Raw genomic sequence first — 21,802 nt, forward strand, 5'->3', positions numbered from 1 at the left:
ATCCTAAGTTCCAAACTGAGGTAAACATACGTATACAATGCAAGATTTTGTAAAACCTATTTATTATTAACTTACAACTTGATAATTTCTGTTATTTTTTATGTAACAGATTTTAGGTTATTTAAGATGAAGAATAAGGAGAGAAATGGTGCATTTTCATTCTTTACACATTCCAATAGTCTCTCTTTCAAATACAGTTCTGTCAGTTTTCAAAACACATTCAGATTTAGTATTGGCTAGCTGCAAGACTGGAAAGTGTCTGAATTTTGGCCTTGGCTAAATCTTCTGAAACAACTTGCACCATGTGTTCTGTAGTTTTCTTCAAATTGTTTGCAGTCTGTATAACATCATCCAAAGTGGAACTTAATATCTGTTAAGGGGGGAGAAAACCCTGCTTGTAATTAACATCACTGATTGGACTAGGGGAGAAAAGTTCACTTGTTTCATTGTAAGGAAAATGTTCAAAGATTTCTCCATTTCCTTTTCTGTAGATACAAGGCTCCCCACATACCTTTGAATGTGTCTCCTTGAGGTGCCTGTTTCTCAGACCGCATACTGGCCTTCCATAAATATTCCTACTAGTGAGGTATTGTGGTGAAAGGATAATAGTATCATGCATCCTTGAGTAGCGAGTTTGGGGAATATGTAGATTTTGTCTAGAGCGTAACAAGAAATCACAGGCATATCATATTGATACACAAAAATACATTCTATGCTTAACAGCTAGTGTCTGCTTGCTAGTTCTAAATTAATTATATAACTACTAAGCCCACAAGGGCACCACAAAAGGCTGAATTCAAAAATTACATTTTTTGTTGTGATCTTAAAAGTATTGGCATGCATTGCTGCAAATAAAACAAACTTGCCCATGAAAATTACAGTTATAAGCTAGGGTTATAAGTAACTTGGTTTTAAAACTGATGATGCATGTTACCTGTCACATAGCCTTTCTATAAACTCTTCTGGTTGTTTCTTTGTATATATCCTTTGAAGGTTGATGCTTTGCTTCTGCGAACTAGCTAAAAAAAATTTGAAAAATATTTTAAAGAAATGCAGTTAAACATGTTCACTACATTACCTGGTCCCTGCTCCAGCCTACTATTAAGCATTGATGATTAAATGTTTCAACCACAAGTATAACTGCTCTTTTATTTTTAATTAACACCTTAGAAAAGGAGTCACACAGGGTGTGACAAGCTTCTAAAGCCATGAAGGCCATTTTCTACATGCAAAAAGCAGGATGTGAAGGGGCTCCACTGAGTATCACAGCTTTTGAAAGGGTATGGGTCATTCCCTTGAACTTTTCTTTTGTTTAAAAAACTATCTGAGATTATGTGTATTTTGTGTTTTTCCCTTTCAAGAAAGAAATGTTTTTGGTATTAGCTTATGCTTAATCATTAACTGTACGGTAAATCAAGATTTACCACTCTTACACTCATCACTTTCCTTACTATAACTCTTTCTTTGACTGCCTTTCGAATCTCTTTGAGAGAAGTCTGTTGAAATAAAAAGAAGGCAAAAGAAAGTAAAACAGCAACTTAGCCCATAGTCAGTTTGCGTTTTTGTACATAGCTTAAGTGTTCTGAAGACTTTTGTGGAAACTGCCAAAAATAGGTATTTTCTCTTCCAGAGGAAAACTGCAGATTTTGAGTGATTCAGACTGTGATGTAGTTATGCAAAAATCGTGATTTGTATATTTTTGCATTGTGTAATCTGCATTCTCATGCAGATTAATTTGATTGTACAGCTGATTTAGGCTTGCTGTTCTTGATTCAACAAGTGGAATGGGCACAGAAGTATGATAATACCACTTTGGTGTCTTCAGCTAAATTCATATAAAGATCAAAATTTTGTGTTAATTATATCCAGAATTTTCCATATACTATACAAAAGAATACCTTACAAAAATTATTCTACCTTCATTTTGTTCTTGTAGACCCATTGTCCATGATCCATGACTTTTAATACTCTTTTCCAGACATACTTCACTGCTTGAACTGTCTAGTAGGTGTGAGAACGAAGTGTCTTCGGTGTCACTACCTAACACCGCACCCCAAGTTAAACAAACATATTAATACATATGTAATGTATTGGCCTTAGAAATGTAAGGCTTGCTTGACTTTGTTAAAATCTGTAATGACTGCTGCCATGTCAGTTAAGTCTCTTGGAACAATTGAAACACTAACGTATGTATAAAATTATTGTATATTCCTGGAATTCGCACCTTCCCTTTCACCCACAAACAGTCCCAAGGAAGCTTACAAGGCACAATAAAAAATGGTGTCAAACCAAGAGTAAAAGCATGGAGATTTAACAGCAACAACAGATTTAAAGCAGCAGCAAAAACAATTTAAAGGATCATAAATGTGCACAAATACCTCAAAGACTACCTCTTCCCATATGAACTAACCCAGACCCTGCAATCATCTGAGGCCCTTCTTTGAGAGCCTCCTCCACGGGCCTTATCTGTGGTAGCACCCTGTTTGTGGAATGCTCTCCCCAGAGAGACTTGTCTGGTGCCTTCGTTATGTATCTTTAGGAGCCAGGCAAAAGCATTCCGCTTCTATGGGGAGAATCCCATAAGATGGTGCTACTGTAGAAAAGGCTTTTTGGTTGCCACCTGCCTAACTTCAGAAGGGCGGTACACATGCAGATTCACTTCTGATAAAGGTATTGATGGCTGGATTTAAATGAAAAAAGGTGACCCTTTAGATACCATGGCCCTTCGCCATTTAGGGTTCTAACTGAGCTAGGAGGGGAAAGTCAGTCAAGGTCTTCTAACGCTGGAGTAATAGCCGTTCGTACCAGTCAGTCATCAGGACCAGCTGAAGCATTAATTGAGCCCTATGTTACTAAGAGGACGTGGGTTGCACTGTGGGTTAAACCACAGAGCCTAGGACTTGCCGATCAGAAGGTCGGTGGTTCAAATCCCCGCGATGGGGGGATGAGCTCCTGTTGCTCGGTCCCAGCTCCTGCCAACCTAGCAGTTCAAAAGCATGTCCAAGTGCAAGTAGATAAATAGGTACCGCTTCGGCGAGGGAAGATAAACGGTGTTTCCATGTGCTGCTCTGGTTCACCAGAAGCGGCTTAGTCATGCTGGCCACATGACCCGGAAGCTAGCTGTGGACAAATGCCGGCTCCCTCGGCCAATAAAGCGAGATGAGCACCACAACCCCAGAGTCGGTCATGACTGGACTGAATGGTCAGGGGTCCCTTTACCTTTATGTTACTAAGAATCCCATAACTTTTTAGTGCTATACTTCCAGTTGGACAACCAAGGAAGCTCACTGTTGATGTTTAAAATGCATCTAGCCGAACATGTGGTTTCTTTTGCCTGAATGAGATGGTTGCTTTTGATTGGGACCATGGGAGTGCACAGGTGCATTGCCCTGATAATTTTTTTATTTATAAATACTTACATATACTTAAAGCTGTACAGTGGTACCTCAGGTTAAGAACTTAATTTGTTCCAGAGGTCCGTTCTTAACCTGAAACAGTTCTGAACCTGAAGCGTGCTTTTGCTAATGGGGCCTCCTGTTGTTGCTGCTGCACCGCTGGTGCGCGATTTCCGTTCTTATCCTGGGGAAAAGTTCTTAACCTGGAGCAACCACTTCCTGGTCAGCGGACTTTGTGACCCGAAGCATCTGTAACCTGTAGCGTCTTTAACCCAAGGTACCACTGTATGCATATGTACACACAAACACGTACGTATATTGATCTTTTTTGTGTGACAGTACTCATTGATACGGGGGCACTAGCGCATCTTTTTTTTGCTGCCTATAGCAGCTGTTTTTTGCTGGAAACTACAGAACTTGCAAGTTTTCTTTTCCCTGTTCTAGCACCATTGTATCTCCCGAAAATCTGCTTCTGAGGATCTAGCCCTCCAGATCAGATTATTTTTTTTGGGGGGGGGGGGGGAGCTGCGACAAGGAAGCAGAAGCCCAGTCTTGCTACATTCAATCACACCCATTGACTTTAACTGACATCAGATTATTGTAATGTTTACTAGAGATGCTTAGTAGTTCATACTTAAATTCCAAATAATGTGAGGCCTTTTGTTAATATTACCAAAACTTAAGTACCTGATAAATCTAAATCCATCGCTTTTCCTTCTAAGAAGATAGAGTACCTTTCACAGTCTGGCTTTTCTTTTATTTTCCTGTGCTCCATTTTTTTATTTCTGTGTTGGAAACAGATAACACAGGAGAGAGGCTTAACAATCAGCACAGAGGTTCTTAACATTGCAGTCTTCTACTCATCTACTCAAAATCAAATCCTACTGAATTCAATGGGACTTAGTCCCATGTAAATGGGTTTAGGATTGCACCCTATGAGACATATCAGGGATGTGTTCCTCAACATGGTGAGAGTGCACATTTGGTTTGTGTAGAGTTTAGGTTTAGCAATGTACATACTAACCTGCTGGAAGAACAGGGACAAACTTGTCTACTTGATAACTGTATTTTCAGTCTAGGATGTATAATAATATCCTTTGCAGGATTCCTCAACTCATCAAGAAACCTGTAATCTGAAGGATAAGTTACGCTTCCTATGAAAAAATGTATATCAGAAAAAATGGATTAGTGGGTGATATCTATTAGAATTATTTTGCTGATTTTTAAAAACTTGCATACTTTTGCTGATTTATCTTTCTGTACCTCGTTCTTTCATTATAGTCACGTTGGATTCTTGATTGTTGGTATTATATGGATTGGCTGGGGGTGGAGATCTCATTTCCCAATAGCTTAAATTACTTACGGGGTAAAAAATAAAATATGAGCACAATGCATGTCAGAGAAAGGATCAGCACAATATAAAGGACATAGCAAATTCTGTAATCAGCATTTTAAGCATGAGCCCTAGAACTCTCCTTTTGCAAGCCAGCACTGTTGTGTCAAAAGACCCCCCTTACAAAAACATGTTATTGAGGCGCCAAATCCAGATACTCTTTAAAACACTATTAATCATTCCTAGTTATCAAAGCTATAAAGAAAAGTGAAACTGCACATAAGCAATGCAACAGTATAAACCTGGATCATGTATAGTTTTAAAACCCATAATTCAATAATTCTCTACCACATCTTCCCTTATTTTTCTCTCTTACTAAACTAAAAAGCTCTAAACATTTTAAGTCTTTCCTAGTAGGGATGGTGCTCCATTTGTTTAGGGAAATTGAAGCTGGTGTGCGTTTTCTTTTTGAAGTTTCTTTTTCTTATATCCTTTTTTATTATGGTATCTGGTCGGAGTCTGAGAAAACATTTGTTTGGCTTGTTTGAGCTAAAGTGTATTTCTGTAACAGCAAGGCTGGGTTTGCTATGTTGTGTGTTTTAGATGTGCTGATCTGTAAATATTAATATCTGTCTACAAGTTTGCAAAATCCTACAAGTAATTTGTGATGTGGTGGCTAGCTGTTACTTGCAAATTATTGTTTCCACCAGCATGACATTGCAGATCAGGTGCTTCAGGAAGGACCATAGATAAACACTAAGTTCTGCAAACTTTGTCATGTCTGTTACAAATTAAAATTCAATTGCTCTATGTGGGGAATAACTGCTGTCAACATTATTCAGATCATTGGCATTGGTCGCTAGCAACTATTGGGAACTGAGAGGTTTTGATTTGATGGTGGCTGAGATTGTGACAGTAGCACAAACGCTGGCATCTTTCAATAGAGGCTTTAATTTTTACAGCTTTTATTAGCCATATAGACTATAAAGTCTACCCCAGCACAAAAATAGGCAATTAGTGATGTTAAAAAATGTATATTTTTATTTGAAAATAGGAGATTCTGTTGAATATGACTTGTTTTGGTTATGAGCGAGAAGTGACAAAGAGGGAAGGAGAGTGGTTAGAATAAGAAGGGGCGGTGCAAAATCGGTGGTGCCAAAGGAGTCAACTGATACTCAGTTGCCCAAGGGCACACAACCTGAAGCTGGCCTTGTTGCTAATCATACAGTGCAAATGTGTTATAGTTTGAATAGTTGAGAGAGTATATTTTGGAACCTCTGAGATTAAAACTTACCCATCTGTGTTTTCTTGATCACTGTAATCATTTTGATTTCCTTTGCCTATAAGTGGTTTGTGGGATTGTAGCCCTCCAGCCTTTTTAATGGGTGAAAAGGAGCAGTGCTGCTATATTACAAAACAAAGTACATTAACAAAGGACTCTTATTATTTACATCGTCAACACCTGCTGCATTAATGCACATTGTTCCTCGTACATTTATTTGAATGACAGCAATTGAATTGTCTTAGGATGTTAGCCTAGTCAACAGTAATTAAAGTCAACAGTAATTAATTAGAACCATCTTAGTTTTATCAAGCTGATAAAACAATAAATTAAGAATCAAATTGACTTACATGAGTAGCTTGGTTATTTGCTGGGAGTCCTGATTTTTCCAGAGGATTCACTATATCTTCACAATGTTTAGTTTGCAGCTCTAGCTGGCTAAGGGGAAAGCAAAATTCTGTTTTATTAAATGTGTCTTTAATAATAACTCCTTGTAATTTTGATATTTTAAAAACAGGTTATAAATTCACTAAACAACTGTTTGCAGATCTGAGGGAGGCACAGAATGAATTGGTACAAATGGGAAGAAGAAAGTTACATTCTGTGGTTGAGATCCAACATAGTGAGTGGGTATCTGTTCGTGCAAATTTTCTTCTACAGACATCTCCCATGCAAACAAGTTTTCAAAATATGCTCCAGAGGGGATGTGAGTTGGAACTGGTGGAACAAGAAGAGAATCCAAAAGTCCGATTGCACAAGCTAACAGACATAATTGGATACAGTAGTACCTCAGGTTAAGTACTTAATTCATTCCGGAGGTCCGTACTTAACCTGAAACTGTTCTTAACCTGAAGCACCACTTTAGCTAATGGGGCCTCCAGCTGCTGCCATGCCGCGGGAGCCCGATTTCTGTTCTCATCCTGAAGCAAAGTTCTTAACCTGAGGCACTATTTCTGGGTTAGCAGAATCTTTAACCTGAAGCGTATGTAAACTGAAGCGTATGTAATCTGAGGTACCACTGTTCTGTTCTGAGTGTTGCCCTAGGTAAAGGTAAAGGGACCCCTGACCGTTAGGTCCAGTTGTGACCGACTCAGGGGTTGCGGCGCTCATCTCACTTTACTGGCCGAGGGAGCCGACGTACAGCTTCCGGGTCATGTGGCCAGCATGACTAAGCCAGCGCACCAGAGCAGCGCACAGAAACGCCGTTTACCTTCCCGCCGGAGCAGTACCTGTTTATCTACTTCCACTTTGATGTGCATTCAAACTGCTAGGTTGGCAGGAGCAACGGGAGCTCACACCGTCGCGGGAATTCGAACCGCCAACCTTCTGATCGGCAAGTCCTAGGCTCTGTGGTTTAACCCACAGCGCCATCCGCGTCCCATGCAAACAAGTTTCTCATGCAATCAAGTTTTCAAAATATGCTCCAGACGGGATGTGAGTTGGAACTGGAGGAACAAGAAGAGAATCCAAGAGTCCGATTCCAAAAGCAAACAGACATAATTGGATATTGTTCTGTGTATTGCCCTATATGTCTTCAAGTCCGTATTTCACATTTATAAGGCTGTTTTCAATATGCAGCCGTTTCAATGGATGTTGCTTTATAATGAGCCTTTTAACACTAATCCTAGGCACGTTTACATGGAAATTTTAAGTTAACTCAGCTGGAATGGTCTACACTCCAAAGAAATGTACAACCAGCTCTATGAACCCAAGAGAGGTTGAATGTATGTTTCTGAAAAAGAGTCCTCAATGCTGCATAGTAAACCACTTAGAAAAAAAGGTGAGTTTCATACAAAACTTATGATATGGCATAGAGCTGATTGTTTTATATTGCATATATATTTCAGTCTTTATTATTATTCCAATCACAGATCAGCCACTAAATTATAATCAAACAAACAGAATTTTAGTTTACAGGCCAGCAAAAGACTATTTGCATAGGATATGTGTGTGTGTGTTGTCGCACATTCAGTCACACTAGAATGAATTGTTGAGTACTAGTGTGGCTGGTAAGGTGCTTTAATCATCTAGTTTCTACTAATACATGCTTATGCACAGAGGTTTGCCACTTTGGTAATGATATCGTTAGTGGAGGAACATGTTAAAATTATAGGGTCTGCTTGGGAATCTAGGTAAAATAGAATGTTTGCATGTATGTAAACAGTTGGCCATACCTAAGGTAGTTCTTTGGACCTTAGTCAAAACATTTATATTTGGCCTGTCAGAATAGGCTCTCTTTCAGATACCAATGGCCCAAATCATGGGCTCATGCACACACTTTTCACATACAGCTTTACTTCCAGTTTATAGTTTAATGCTCACTATATTTTGCTGTGAGATCTGAGTTGCCAAGCTATGGATAGCGCTTGTCTTCCAAACCAGAACTGTAAAACCACTTTCCAAACATGGGTTGGCGAGAGCAAGCACTAACCATAGCATACAAATTCATGAGAAAGAGCATGAGAGAATTTGATATGTTTTGTGCCTTTTAGGCCATGATTTGGAGATCTGCTGAATTTAGCAAATAGTTAACACATTATGACCCATTTAATAGTCAGCTTCTATGGATAACACTTACTTCTGATGAAAGGGATGATGTTGGCTACTTTTGTTAGATTGCTGATACATTCTCTGTGGAGTCATCTCCATAGGCTGACTTCCATTGTCTCCATACTTTTTATTCTTGGCAATATTCACGCAAGAAGCAGTCTTTTGTGGGGACTCACTAATGTTTGAAATCGCTGGACTCTATGAAAGAACCACATGGGGAAATGGATATTATGACCTACTGAAGAACTTGCTACATTCACAGCAATTTCACAATGTTGGAGAGTTCTGCGTGCATATATATATATATATATATATATATATATATATATATATGCAGGTTTTGGTGTCTTCGGGTGTCTTCCCGTGTAAGAGTTGGGGTGTCTAGGCGACGTTTCGACGAGGTCTCACTCGTCATCTTCAGGCTGGTGCTTTCGGCTTCTTGTTGCTGGAACAGAGCTCTGTTCCAGCAACAAGAAGCCGAAAGCACCAGCCTGAAGATGACGAGTGAGACCTCGTCGAAACGTCGCCTAGACACCCCAACTCTTACACGGGAAGACACCCGAAGACACCAAAACCTGCATTCCTGTACCCGTGAAAATCTACGAAAGCAAATATATATATATATATATATACCATTTTCATCTGCAAAACCCACCTTGCATGCCAACCAAAAGATCTGAAAAACTGAAAAAATATTGTAATTTTAAGGATATTCAAGGTGACCTTAACAGGGTGAAGAACTGGGCCCAAACTAACAAAATGAATTTCAATAGACACAAATGTAAGGTTCTACACTGAGATAGGAAGAGCCAACTGCACAAATATAAGATGGAGGACACCTGGATTGCCAGTAGTACACGTGAAAAGGACCTAGGGGTCTTAGTAGACCACAAGCTTAACATGAGTCAACTGTGTGAGGCAACAGCAAAAAAAGCTAATGCTATTCTAGGCTGCATCAACAGAAGTATACTATCCTGATCAAGGAAAGTCATAGTCCTGCTCTAGTCTGCCTTGGCCAGACCACGCCTGGAATACTGTGTCCAGTTCTGGGCATCACAATTTAAGAAGGATATTGACAAGCTGGAATGTGTGCAGAAGAGGGCAACCAAGATGTTAAACGGTTTGGAAACCAAGCCTTATGGGGGAGTTGGGTAAGTTTAGCCTGGAAAACAGACTGTGAGTAGACATGATAGCCATCTTTAAATATCTGAAGGACTGTCACATGGAAGATGGAACAAACTTGTTTTCTCGCTCCAGAGGCTAAGATCCGAACCAATAGCTTCAAGTTACAAGAAAGTAGATTCTGACTAAACATCAGGAAGAGCTTTTTGACAAAGCTGTTAGACAGTGGAACAGACTCCCTCAGGAGGTGGTGGCCTCTCTGTCCTTGGAGGTTTCTAAGCCAAGGTTGGATGGCCACCTGTCATGTATGCTTTAGTTGAGATTCCTACATTGCAGAGGGTTGGATTAGATTAACCTTGGGGTCTCTTCCAACTCCACAATTCTATTATTCTGAGTTCATAGTTTTGAAGTAATTTCTTCCCTAATGAAATAGAAGGAATCCACATGTTAAGTCTAAATGAGTACAAAACATCTAAAAACCAGGATTAATTAGCTACCGCCTCTAGACTGAAGAGTCTTGTGCCACTACGGTAATGTATTAACACACAGGCTCATAGCTAGAAATGATGTCTGACAAGTTTAAGCATACCACAGGAAGCCATTGTAAGTTGATACAAAACAGCTAAACCAGGAAAATAATATTTCAATACAATTTAGCAACAGTCATCCCAAGGAGCACATTTTGATATATACATATCTGGAAGAGGTCCAAAGGCCTGCTGTTAGCTTAAAGCTAAATTGCATGATCCTGTGGAGGAGACAGAAACTCAGAAGGTCTAAACCTGAAATCTTTCAAAACCTGAAAATCCAGTGAAATGGGACTGGTGTATTAGAGGGGTGTGGCACTATGACAGCATTGCTACATTTTGAGTACATGTATTGCCACTTTACTATTACATTAATTCAATCATGCAATCTCAGTAAAGATAATGTGATATAAAACAATATGCTTTGTTCTTTACTGGGACTTAATGGTTTACCTCAGAACGACTTGAATAGAGAGAAGCAGATTCACAGGGTGTGCATGATGGTGATGTTACAAAAGCAGAGGAAGGTGGGCTGCAGGCAGTCTTATCAATTTTCTCTTTGATATCTTCAAGCAGCATCCCAAGCTTAAATATTTCCCCCTCTACTTTTCTAAATCCAAATAATATAAGATACAAAGTTACATTATAATAGTGATACATGCTTCTTGTTCTTAGCACTAGCATATTAGAGAGACAATGGGCTAGGTCAGGGGTCTGCAACCTTTAAGACAAAAAGAGCCACTTGGACCCGTTTCCGAAGAAAAAAAACCTGGGAGCCACAAAACTCGTCATTATAAAAATAATTTTTTTGTCACTTTTTAAATTATTTCTTTGTTTGACCCCTCAGAATTACTCCTCCTCATAGAAATAAACCTTAAATTAACAAGTTACCTTTTTGTGTGTGTGTGTGTGTGTTCTTCACTCCCCTTCAAAACAGTGACCAGCATACATGCCCCTTACAATGTAGCGGGCGGGCAGGCGGGAAGGTGACATCGGGACGGTGCGTGACTAACGCACGCACCGCCCCCATGCGACATCACAGCCAGTACAGCGCCCGCCACAGTGGGGAGTGTTGGGGCGCACAATGCGCCTCCTCCCCTCGCTAGTATCCGCCCCGGAGCCGCGGCAAAGGTGTAAAAGAGCCACATGCAGCTCCGGAGCCGCGGGTTGCAGACCCCTGGGCTAGGTAAGGAAATGAAATGTCAAAAATCACAGTATTTAAAAGGCCTTATCCGACACTGTAGCTCCACTAGCGCAATGGATTGTTGTGCATGTAGCAGAACTTTCTCTTCCTCTCCTGACCCTTCCAGCCTCCTGCATGCCCTCACAATCAGCTCAGGAGGGTTGGGGAAGTCCCATTGTACCAGCAGAATCCCACTGGCACAGCACGGGATGCAACCCACAATGTTTAGCATGCACTGAGTACGGTGAAGTTTGAACTTCAAAATAAGGGTTGCAATCATGAAAAACGTGAGTGCTGCTAGCCACATCTTAAGGTTGGATACAGATAGAAAAGGGCTCGTTATTAATAATGTCATGTGCTGGGAAGCTGCATGTAGTGACACACATCAGACATAGTTACACATTGAGAGGTGAATGGGAAGGAGCACTACTATCTAGCCTTCACTCCTCTGCCCAATGTCATATTTCCATGTACAGGATCCTTCTGCACAGACTTTCCTGCAAATTCCTTGTCCCATCTGGATGGATCACTTGTTCGTTTTACTCCCAGCTTGCCTTACTCAGAAAACCCTAGCGGTATCAATAGTGAGTTACTGGATGTTGCCTTCCTCCCTACCACCTCATAGAGTAATCCAATGCCAGTTTGTATGTCTGGAATTGCTGTTTCATATTTGCAAGGCTCTTAAGATAAATGGAGGACAAACAATAGGGGGAGCCATGCAAGGAGGGCCATGGTTCAGTGGTAGAATACAGGCTTTGCATGCAAAAGTTCAATCCCCAGCATCTCCCATGCGAAACCTTGGAAAGCTGCTGCTATTCAATGTAGATAATATTGAGTTAGAGATGGACCAATGGTCTGACTCAGTATAAGATAGCTTCCTTAAGTCCTGTTCCAAAACCCACATTTGTTGTAACTATTATGGCAGGCATTTTTAAGGGTGAACTGATAGGAAAGGGATGCACTCTGTTTTCACCACAACTGGGCTTATTTCTTGTATCAGCCTGGGAGGCATTTGCAGGAGAGAATTGGTGGGTGACCAAAAGTAAAGCAATTTTTGATGTGCGTCCCAATAATTTCTTAACATAAGCAAGGTTGTGAATGTAAGATTTTTAAAAATGGTTACATTATTAGTGTATTATTGTTTTTTAAAAAATACTTGACCTGTTAGGATCAAACTCTCCGATGTTCATTGATGAGTACATGGGATGTTGGTGCCGAAATGTGCAATGTTTCTCCTTCGTGGTTAAATAATTCCATTCCAGCTTGTCTAGTTGCTCCTTTAAAAGCCTTAAAAGCTTCACAAACAAAATTTGTAACCTTGGTGTTATTTGACAGTTTTTCTATAGGTTAGTAATTGAAATATTCAGTGCTGTCCTTAAACATGCCATGGACACAGCAATAGCTTCAAACATAACAAGATAAACATAACATGAATAGCTAAAGTAGTTTACACCAGACTTTTCAAACGTTTCTTATATTTAACTGAATGCCTGTTTTGTCAAAATGTTGCACTCAAACAATACTGCTCTACCAAGAACTCTATATGTCTGTGCAGGTGGCATTCTGTGGAAGAAATATGCATATGGAGCTGCCTACTCTGCAGAAGTGAATGAGGTGCCGCTTTGGGGTATACAATTTATGTAAGTATCATTACTTATTATGTTGAAATAGTTTTTGTAAATTTCTTTTAAGCCACCCAGAGATTTATTTTGTAGTAGGCAACTAAGAAATTTGATTAATCTTAATCTACGGGTGCTTTACATCTGTGGCCTGCAGGGTATACTTAAACAAATGCCTTCACTCCCCTTCAGGAAAAACTCCCAGTTAATTCTGAAGGTAATTTAGGAATTAAGGTAATTGAAGGAATTTATTCAAATTATAATTGCCTTTATAGCAAGACCTATGGTCATAAAACTGCTCCATTAAGACTGCAGTCCTAAACAGCAGGGGTGGCTAATCAGTGCCCTTTCATATGTTGGAATTCATCTCTCAGCAAGACCAATGGTCAGGGATGATGGAAGCTGTAAACCAACAATATCTGGAGGGCCATAGGTTAACCACCTCTCCTGTACAAACTTGTAGAGAGAGTATGATATTACAACTTCACATGATTCTGAGATAATGAAAATGATTTATTATTAAGCACAGATTAAGGTAACTGAACTTAGTTCCCAATTAAATCTATGAGATGTAAGTCGTGACTCACCTGTCTCACTTATTTCAATGGAAACTAATTTTAACTGATTTAAGCAGCAATTTTTATACTTCATTCTGAGTATAAGATGTAGAGAATAGTGCTGCTATTCTAGATTTTATACATTTTATTTTTACATATAGTTTTTCAAAAGCAGAGTTTTAAAATGTAACAATTTTGTTTTCAAACACAAAAAAAGGTATTCACCTGATGGCGTTCTTCCACTGGGAATACATCCTGGGTAAGACAGTTAGAAAATGTTTCCACCTTTAAGAAAAAGGGATGCATTTCATTTAAGCTGTCAGATGGAGTATTAAGAAAAACAAGGTGTTTGTTTCAAATATATATTGTATTTAAAATAGAACTATTTGTATTACTTTTGATTTTAGCTCTTTTGACTGTTCCTTTAACATCTGAAAAAGCTTTTCTTCTTCTGTAACGTTTTGCAACAGAGGTTGATTCCCAGATGATTGTCTTGCTGCATCAGCTGAGGGTAATGGTGAGATCATTCTTTGTGACTGCAGTTCTACAGAACAATATGACAAAAGTGCTAATGTGATCTGTATGCTATTTCCTTCATATAGTGTACAACAGCAAACAGGCAGAACAGCGGTGGCTTAAGCGGAGGCCCTCCAGATGCGATCTAGTTCCCGTCAGCTTAGTCCAATGGTCAGGGAGTTGTAGTTAGACAACTTCTGGAGGGCTATACAAGTAAAATAAAAATTATATTCTAATTATTTGAATAGTCCATTTGAACTACCTGAGAAAGGTGACTGGGAGAAACCAACCATAGGCTTCACAGGGACTGTTACAGGTAGAACTGTAGACATTTTTGTAGTTATTCCAGGACTTTCTGATTTAATGCCAGGATTTGGTCTATTTTGATTTGAGCAAGGAGGTATCTGTTAAAATATACAAAAACTCATTGTGAAGTACAAAATCAGCACCCACAATAAAAACATTCACTTGCCTTTCTCTTTATGATACCCCACCCCCACCCTAAGCATCCACAGGCACAAATAATAAATTGGTAAAATTAGGCAAGCGATATCCAAACACCAGTATATTTTAATTTATTTAAAAGATGTATATACCACTCTTCAATGGAACTTTCAGGGTTTACACAAACAAGGTAAAATACATAGCAAATTGTTTAGACATCTTAGGTCATTGAAACTGGGTGGTGGAAAGGAAGAGTCATCACTAGGGTTGTTCAAACATAGCCATGGACTAGGGTTACTGTTTATACCAGCTATACCCAAGGAAAATTAGCTTGTTCCAGTGCATCTGCTCTAGGAAGAGTGAGCACACTATACTCCATAAAATACTGAAGCAGAGACATAAATAAACCACAGTATGAAAGTATGCATATTTTATTTAACAAGAACTGCATTCTGTTTGACTACAAGAAAACCTCTTAAGTGGTTTGCAAAAATATAAAATAAAGCATTAAAATTCTGTATAAAAAGTGAATAATATATAAAAAAGATTTAAATCAATGGTAGCTAAAAAGAGATAAAACACATGTAATTTCTACATGTCTGGGCAGCCTTGCACATGTTTTAAACAGACACTGAAAAGAATACAGAATGTGCTTGCATTATACCATGCACAGCATACTAAAGCTGCATAAACAAAACATTTGTATTCAGAAAAAATATATTAATATTTTGTAGCAAGACAAGATATTAAGAAAAACTGGCTTCATGTTATAGGAGACTTACCTTTGTATTAAATCTTAGATGATCAATATGATTCTGAGCTTCAGCTTGTTTTGTCAGTAGCTATTATTTCAATAGATATAAAAAAGAGAAAACAATAAACATATATTGTATATGGAAAGCAAAAATAGCAATTGACTGTGAGCAATACTTTTCCCATAGCCAAGGTCATTCATTAATGTTCTAGCTGCTTAGGAAAAATCTATATTCAAATAGAGTAAGCACTGTAAAGAAAACAAAAAATTGGCCAGGAAAATCCTCATAGAGAAGGTAGGCTCAGGAGATACTGGATGCTATTACACTGCGAGATGAGTGCTGGATATAATGGGAACTCTGGAAAAAGTGGCTAATGGTGATAATGCATCTGAAAGGGGGAAAATATAGATATTGGGCTAGGAAGCAGTGCTATGAGCAAAGGATAAGGTTAGGGTAGAAAATGCAGTCTGGGATCCAAACTGGTGCTTGGGCTCAATAATAATAATAATAATAATAATAATAATAATAATATCACCTTTTCCCATAATGAGAGTATATAGATCGATCACAACTAAAATAGAAACAACTAAAAACATATAAAAATCAATAATTTAACAACAGGACTAGAATTAAAATATATACATATAAAAGATCACATACAGATGGTTACATGAAAGGGGCTTATGTTAATGAAGAGGAAATATCTTATTGCTATAATTTCTTCAGTGCCAATATTATCAAGGCAGTATACATAATCAAAATGATATACAATACTATGCAAGAAATAGATATAATAAAGTTTCAATAAGTTTTTCTTACATAGGATCATGTGTATACCACCATCTAAGAAGATAACAAATGTTTTTCTGGATATATTACCCTTGGAAAACTCAGGTTGGTAGAAGTTTCCCAATCAGTGCATATTGCAGGACGGTTAGACTGGAGGTAATGGCTTGGATCTTAACAACTGCCATTATCATCCTTTCCAATATAGTCCCCCGAAATTCCAAAAAGCTGGCCAGGAAACCTCTGGAACTGTATGGGGCATGGCACATAGAGCGGGGAACCAGCAGAAATCATGGAATGACCCTTTTATGGGTATAAGTGCTTCCTATTTGCAGTAGGTCTCCTTTCAATCCCAGCCCACAGGTAAATTCTTCAGCACAAATGTAAGGTATTAGGCTGCACTCTTCACTTTGCACGCCAGCTAATATTTATTCCTTTGCCTTTAACTCTCACTATGCTCATATGGTTTTCTCATTAGAAAAAGCATGCTTAGGGTTGCCTCCACAGATTAGTGGAGTCTCCCTGGTTTTTGGTTTTACATTTAACAAAAAAATAAAAGGTAGGCATTCAGTTTATGGACTAGTTTGCTGTAAGCTCATGCTTAATGAGGAGAGAGTGAGCCCTACTTTGGATGAAATGCTAAGAAATCAGTGTGGCAGCAAAAGAGCTGCTGGTTCTTTCTAAGAGTTCATCCATTTTCATGGTCCCACTAAGTCAAAGTTTAGTGTGTTGCACAAACCAGTGTCTAGAGACACACAGAAATCTGTGGCTGGCTGAGTTGTTACAGGCATAATAAATACACCCAAGATTGTGCTTGGCTATCAATGGCAATTCCAATTATGTGCAATATCACCTCTTATCTACCTCTAGTTGTTGGTCTAGTTCAGGTGTGCTAATTCCCTTTTCTTCATTCTTGGTTGCAACAGAGTCCAAAGAATTCATCGCTTCTAAAACATCTTTCACAACTTCTGATTTACCAAGCAAATTTGGGGTGTGTGTGGTCTTTTTAGGTATAGGGCATGAGTTGCTATTTTTTCCTTTAGGTATTTTGACCTTTGGAGCAACCTTAGAAAAATCAGGAAGCTGATAATGAACCTGACGTTGACCATTTTTGAGATTATGCGAAGTTGTTTCCAGAAAATATTTGTGCTCTTGGTACACTTCTTTAGGGGTTGAGAAATAATGGAAGTCTTCATTAATTGCATGTTCTTTCTCAATTACAAGTTGAAGATTATCTTCTTTACAATCTTTTCTGTCACAAATGGGATTCACACTTTTATCCATTACAAACTCCTTAACTTCAGTCAAATCCCAATTTTTGTCAGCTGATTCAAATTTTACTTCTCTTTCTGAATTACAGCATTTGAGATTTTTTCCTTCTTCCTTTGGTAAAGATATTGTACTTTCTGAAATCTTAATTTTATTTAGGATAGTTTCATCAAAACTTTCAGTAAATGATATCTCTGGGAGAGTCTCAGAATCAATCAGTTGGCACAAACTTGATAATTCGTCTTGGGGAAAATGGCGTAAAAGGACATCTGAAATGTTTGAGTTGGATAGATGTTGATTTCTTCCTAAACTGTTAACATCCCAAGCAAGTAACTCCTTCTCTGTTGCCTTGGGAGATTCCATGTCATTTTCCCTTTGCAATGTTGCCAGATTTATTTTTGTTTCAGGCAGTTGTGTTTTGCAGTCTGATTTTTCTTTTGAATGACAGCTCATGTGAGAAGGTGTCAAGGTGAAAACATGCTGAGATCCATCTTCTACACAAGTGGAATTTTCTAGGTTTTGTGAATCACACTTGTGTTGATATGTATTTTGTAGATCTCCATCATAAGGCAGATCTTCTTGCTCATCATCGGTATTGTCTTCAGGGTAAAGCATATCAAATACTATATTATTGGCTTAGCCTTCATACAGTTAGACTGTTCTTACCTACAATACCTACTCATATTCTGAGCATATTCAATATGACTTTCACTGAATGTCAGCTTTCAAATTCTGAAAGATTTGAGAGAACATGCACATTAGCTTAACTAATTAAAACAGTACAATAAACTTGTAAGTCTTCCTTTTCTATACTCTAAAACTTTATGGAGTCCATTTCACATACAGTACTACAGTACTTATAATTAATGCAATTAAAATCTTTGGGGTTGCCTAAGGATCTAACCTAGGATGAAGGAAAATTATATCCACAATCAATAGTGCCAGTTAGCTGCAGCTTAACTAAGGCTACTGCTATTCCTGAGGTGTTGGCAATGTGGAGCAAAAATCAGTTCCCTTATCCACCTGAATGTAGGGCTGCCCTGTTATAAGCTCCTTTTGGGGTGAAGTCTTGGTAATTATTTAGTCCCAGGAACCTCCCTACATTTCAAAAATATGCATGACTTGCTGAACTACACCTCCACTATTTGAAATTTATCAGTGGCTCATGAACACTGAGTTTTGGATGCAAACAAATAGTACTTCACCACCGGGATGAAAAGTTGCTGCCTTCCATACAGCTATGGATTAAGCCCTGTCCTTATTTGAGACAGCAAGGTTTCAATGTATACATTAAAAAGGGAAGTAAGAGAGAACATCTGGTGGTATTTTATCAAGACAATCCTATATACTCTTGTCTGAGGTAAATCCATTGAAATAAAAAAAATGGATTTCTTTTTTTGTCCCAGGCACTTTTTTCAAACAGAAAACTCTGACTAACCTGCATCCCCAGATAAATTTTTATTAGCTCCAAATTTTACATTAACTGGACAAAAGAGCACTCTTTATGAAACTCTGAATGGCTTGGGATATCTGTAGATCTACTTCTGTGTATATTCTAAAATGAAAAGTGCATTTGAAGTATAATTTTACTCCTCACCCCTAGAGGTCTGGCTTTGGGTTAGTTTACATGAACTAGCCATTTCTTCGTTTCTATATATGCAAACCAACACATTTTGCTTGGCTACCAAAGTAGCTCGGAACATCAAGCATTTGTCAAATGCTGGACAACTTCGCTAGAGTCTAAACTGCTTTGGGGTCTAAGTTACAGGCAAACAGAATTTAAATTACTACACCTTAAATATTTATTTCATGCCTGCCCCCCACATCTTTCAATACACAAATCCTGATCATTTCCCATTACATCTATAAAACAGAAACAGTACATATACTTGTACAGAAAATATTAATCGTTAAATTGACAATGCTCCTTTATACTTACACATCACAGGCAAATGTCTGGCTAATTTCCTAGGCAACCAGTATAATAGCAAAATTCTTGGAACATTTTCTGTTGCCTACTACCAAACAGTTAAGACTCAGACACAGCAATGCCTTTTCATAGTGGATATATTTAATTACATAAGCTGTAACCTTATATTGAGCCTAGAAAACTGGAGTAGCACAGTATCTTTATAAATGCAACAAGACACCTTGCTATTTATTATTCTGGTTTCATCCTGCTATTGTTCAGTGGGATCACAAAGGGAATATAGAGTAACAAGCCATCATTTTCCAGTCTTGGGTGGGAATGTCAGAATGAGCCTAGTCTCACTTAACAACTAACTTTTGTTTTCATTGGGACCTATGAAGGAGTATTTCGAATGGGTATTGGATTTCTTCTGAAGCCTTTAATGTCTTAAATCTGTTTATTCCACCTACACAGTGGAGACTTTTAATTATTTATATGGGAAGGTCCATGAAAGTTAATTATTTACTATTATCATGGCCATCATCTGTTACTGCTTCTTAAGATCAAAAGCAAATGTTTGCATCCTGAAATCTTTATAAATTATCTAGACAGGCAATCTCTAGGAATGTTTCACATTAGCATGGCTAAGAGGGAGTTGCAAAGGGAGGAGGAGACGCTGTGCATTCATTTGAAAATCCTCAAAGGTATTTTCCATAATTACTTTGTTTTGTATTCTAGTCCATTAGAATCTTCTTATGAGGAGTCCCTTTACACATGGAAGCTCAGTTTCTTAAGCACTAGGAATTAAAAACGTCAATGACATAGTTTAGGAAAGCAGGAGGCGGCAACACAGGCATCCTGATAATATCCCTTCAGCACCCGCGGAGGTGCAAGCAGAGGCTTGTTTTGCAGCATCCTGTGTAAGGTATGCATGACAGAGTCAAACTGCTCTATTCCACTTGCTTATAAAAAATAATATTTTTGCGAAAACTCTTAGTTAGTACATTATTATTTTATTTATTGCATTTATATCCAAGTAGCTCAAAGTGGTGTAAATGGTTTTTCTTTCTCCCAATTTATCCTTGCAACAACCCTGTTAGACTGAGAGAATGTGACCGGCCCAAGGTCACACAGTAGTTTCATGGCTGAACAGGTATTTGAACTCAAGCTCTGGTCTGTTTATACACTTTTAAGATAAACTATGGCTGATATATGTAAACTAGCATCCAAAGCATAACACGCCTTGTATCTCTTCATGTATATATTTAGCTGTACAGTACTCAAGTTCCAGATGCAGCCTTGCTGCTAGACAATATCAAGCTTCCTTGATGCACCAGGTAAGCATGCTTTCTGATGAGCACATCCCATGTGCTGAGTGAGAATGATGGGTGTGTTCCCATCTCCACCCCTTCCTGTATGAATGTATTAAGCTTTATTGCCAAAGGCTTGAGGCAGGTAACTATAATTATTTTATAGTGTCCCTCCCTTTCTCTGGCAGTAGAGAATGTATAATGTTCCTTAGCCTACTTCACATGGTAAAGGGCAAATGTATTTTTACTGCATATAGGGAGACCCAATATTAGGTGTTTGGTGATTCATATGGGGCCATCAGTTTCTTGGTGCATACGCAACAGGAAATTCTTCCCACCAGGAAGGATGAACTAATAATCTAGAGATTACTTGTCTTTTGCAGCAACGTTAAAGTCAATCCTATTTATTATGGTTTGCGTTTTTGTGGACTACAGTCCACACCTCATCAGATAAATGAAAAACTTTTCATTTCCCTCTGTTTACAACCCCCAACATCATGTGCACCATTGCAACAAGAAAAGTGCCGGTACTCAAATACTGATTAGTGTTTGGGGCAGCAAACCAAAAACAAAAGCTGCTCGCTGCCTCAGCGTGTAACTGAGATGAACGCTTTATGCATCCGATGATGTGGGCTACAGTCCACGAAAGTTTATGGTAATAAATCTGGTAAAGCCTTTAAGGTACTGTACCACAAGACACCTCGTTGTTTTTTGCTTCGGGCTTTACGATAGCTTTCCCGGTCACCGTGTGTATACGGTGTCTGGTTTTACACAAAAGATAGGAGTTTTTATTCCGGAATGAAATAATCCGGAATAAAGATTTGTCCTTTCGCAAACCTATGTACACGAGTAAAGTATCCAATGCACTTTAGAGGGCGGGGTAATCACGCTACGTGGACTTCTGTGTCCACACTAAGTAAACACTCTCGTTATGGCAACAAATACTCAACTGCTCCAGCGCAAACCCACTTTCCTCGAAGACAAAGTACCTTCTGCCCCTGCTCGGGCTCAATACTGTAACTACTTTCCTTCAAATCAAATTCCGACCCAAACGACTGTCAGCCTTTAAACCAATGAAAAGTGGAGCAGACCGAGGCGAAGGAAGGGAAAAAAACCCGCCCCGCCCCACTCGCCTTCTCATTGGCCAATGCGAAAGATGCGGGCGGCGGCAGTTGAAAGATTACACCGTTTAAACGGGAGGAAAGGACATCTCGGTACAGCGCATGCGCTCGCGGGCGGCAGTTT

General features: G+C 38.8%; 1 protein-coding gene across 14 annotated transcripts; it reads right to left on the reverse strand.

The window, feature by feature from the left end:
• Nucleotides 1-45: 45 nt before the first annotated feature.
• On the reverse strand, nucleotides 46-21,773 carry AKNAD1 (AKNA domain containing 1). Of its 14 annotated transcripts, none has more exons than XR_014527699.1 (19): nucleotides 21,508-21,773; nucleotides 16,934-18,070; nucleotides 15,311-15,370; nucleotides 14,347-14,488; nucleotides 13,964-14,112; nucleotides 13,794-13,853; nucleotides 12,554-12,687; nucleotides 10,663-10,819; nucleotides 8,589-8,758; nucleotides 6,361-6,448; nucleotides 6,023-6,132; nucleotides 4,659-4,753; nucleotides 4,420-4,549; nucleotides 4,083-4,180; nucleotides 1,918-2,040; nucleotides 1,434-1,496; nucleotides 935-1,015; nucleotides 512-656; nucleotides 46-370 (listed from the first exon to the last, which is right to left on the reverse strand). XR_014527699.1 is itself a non-coding variant. In XM_083509956.1 (19 exons), exons 2-19 carry the CDS (start codon nucleotides 17,951-17,953, stop codon nucleotides 227-229), a joined length of 2,955 nt encoding a protein of 984 aa, XP_083366082.1. In that variant the 5' UTR covers nucleotides 17,954-18,070; nucleotides 21,508-21,773; the 3' UTR covers nucleotides 46-226. The 14 variants fall into 14 exon arrangements, 12 of the variants coding, with proteins under 12 accessions (XP_083366082.1, XP_083366080.1, XP_083366072.1 ...); XM_083509956.1 differs by having other exon boundaries at nucleotides 935-1,019; nucleotides 1,452-1,496; XM_083509954.1 differs by having other exon boundaries at nucleotides 935-1,019.
• Nucleotides 21,774-21,802: the final 29 nt, after the last annotated feature.

Source organism: Podarcis liolepis (assembly GCF_965112155.1).
Source record: "Podarcis liolepis genome assembly, chromosome: 6".
Taxonomy (NCBI): domain Eukaryota; kingdom Metazoa; phylum Chordata; class Lepidosauria; order Squamata; family Lacertidae; genus Podarcis; species Podarcis liolepis.

Coding starts and splice junctions, on each gene's coding strand:
- AKNAD1 (XM_083509946.1), bottom strand. CDS start 17,953: ATGCTTTACCCTGAAGACAATACCGATGATGAGCAAGAAGATCTGCCT. Junction 4,754..6,022: donor GATCAAGAAAACACAGATGG/GTAAGTTTTAAT, acceptor TTACCCCGTAAG/TAATTTAAGCTATTGGGAAA. Junction 371..511: donor TCAAGGAGACACATTCAAAG/GTATGTGGGGAG, acceptor CCCCCTTAACAG/ATATTAAGTTCCACTTTGGA.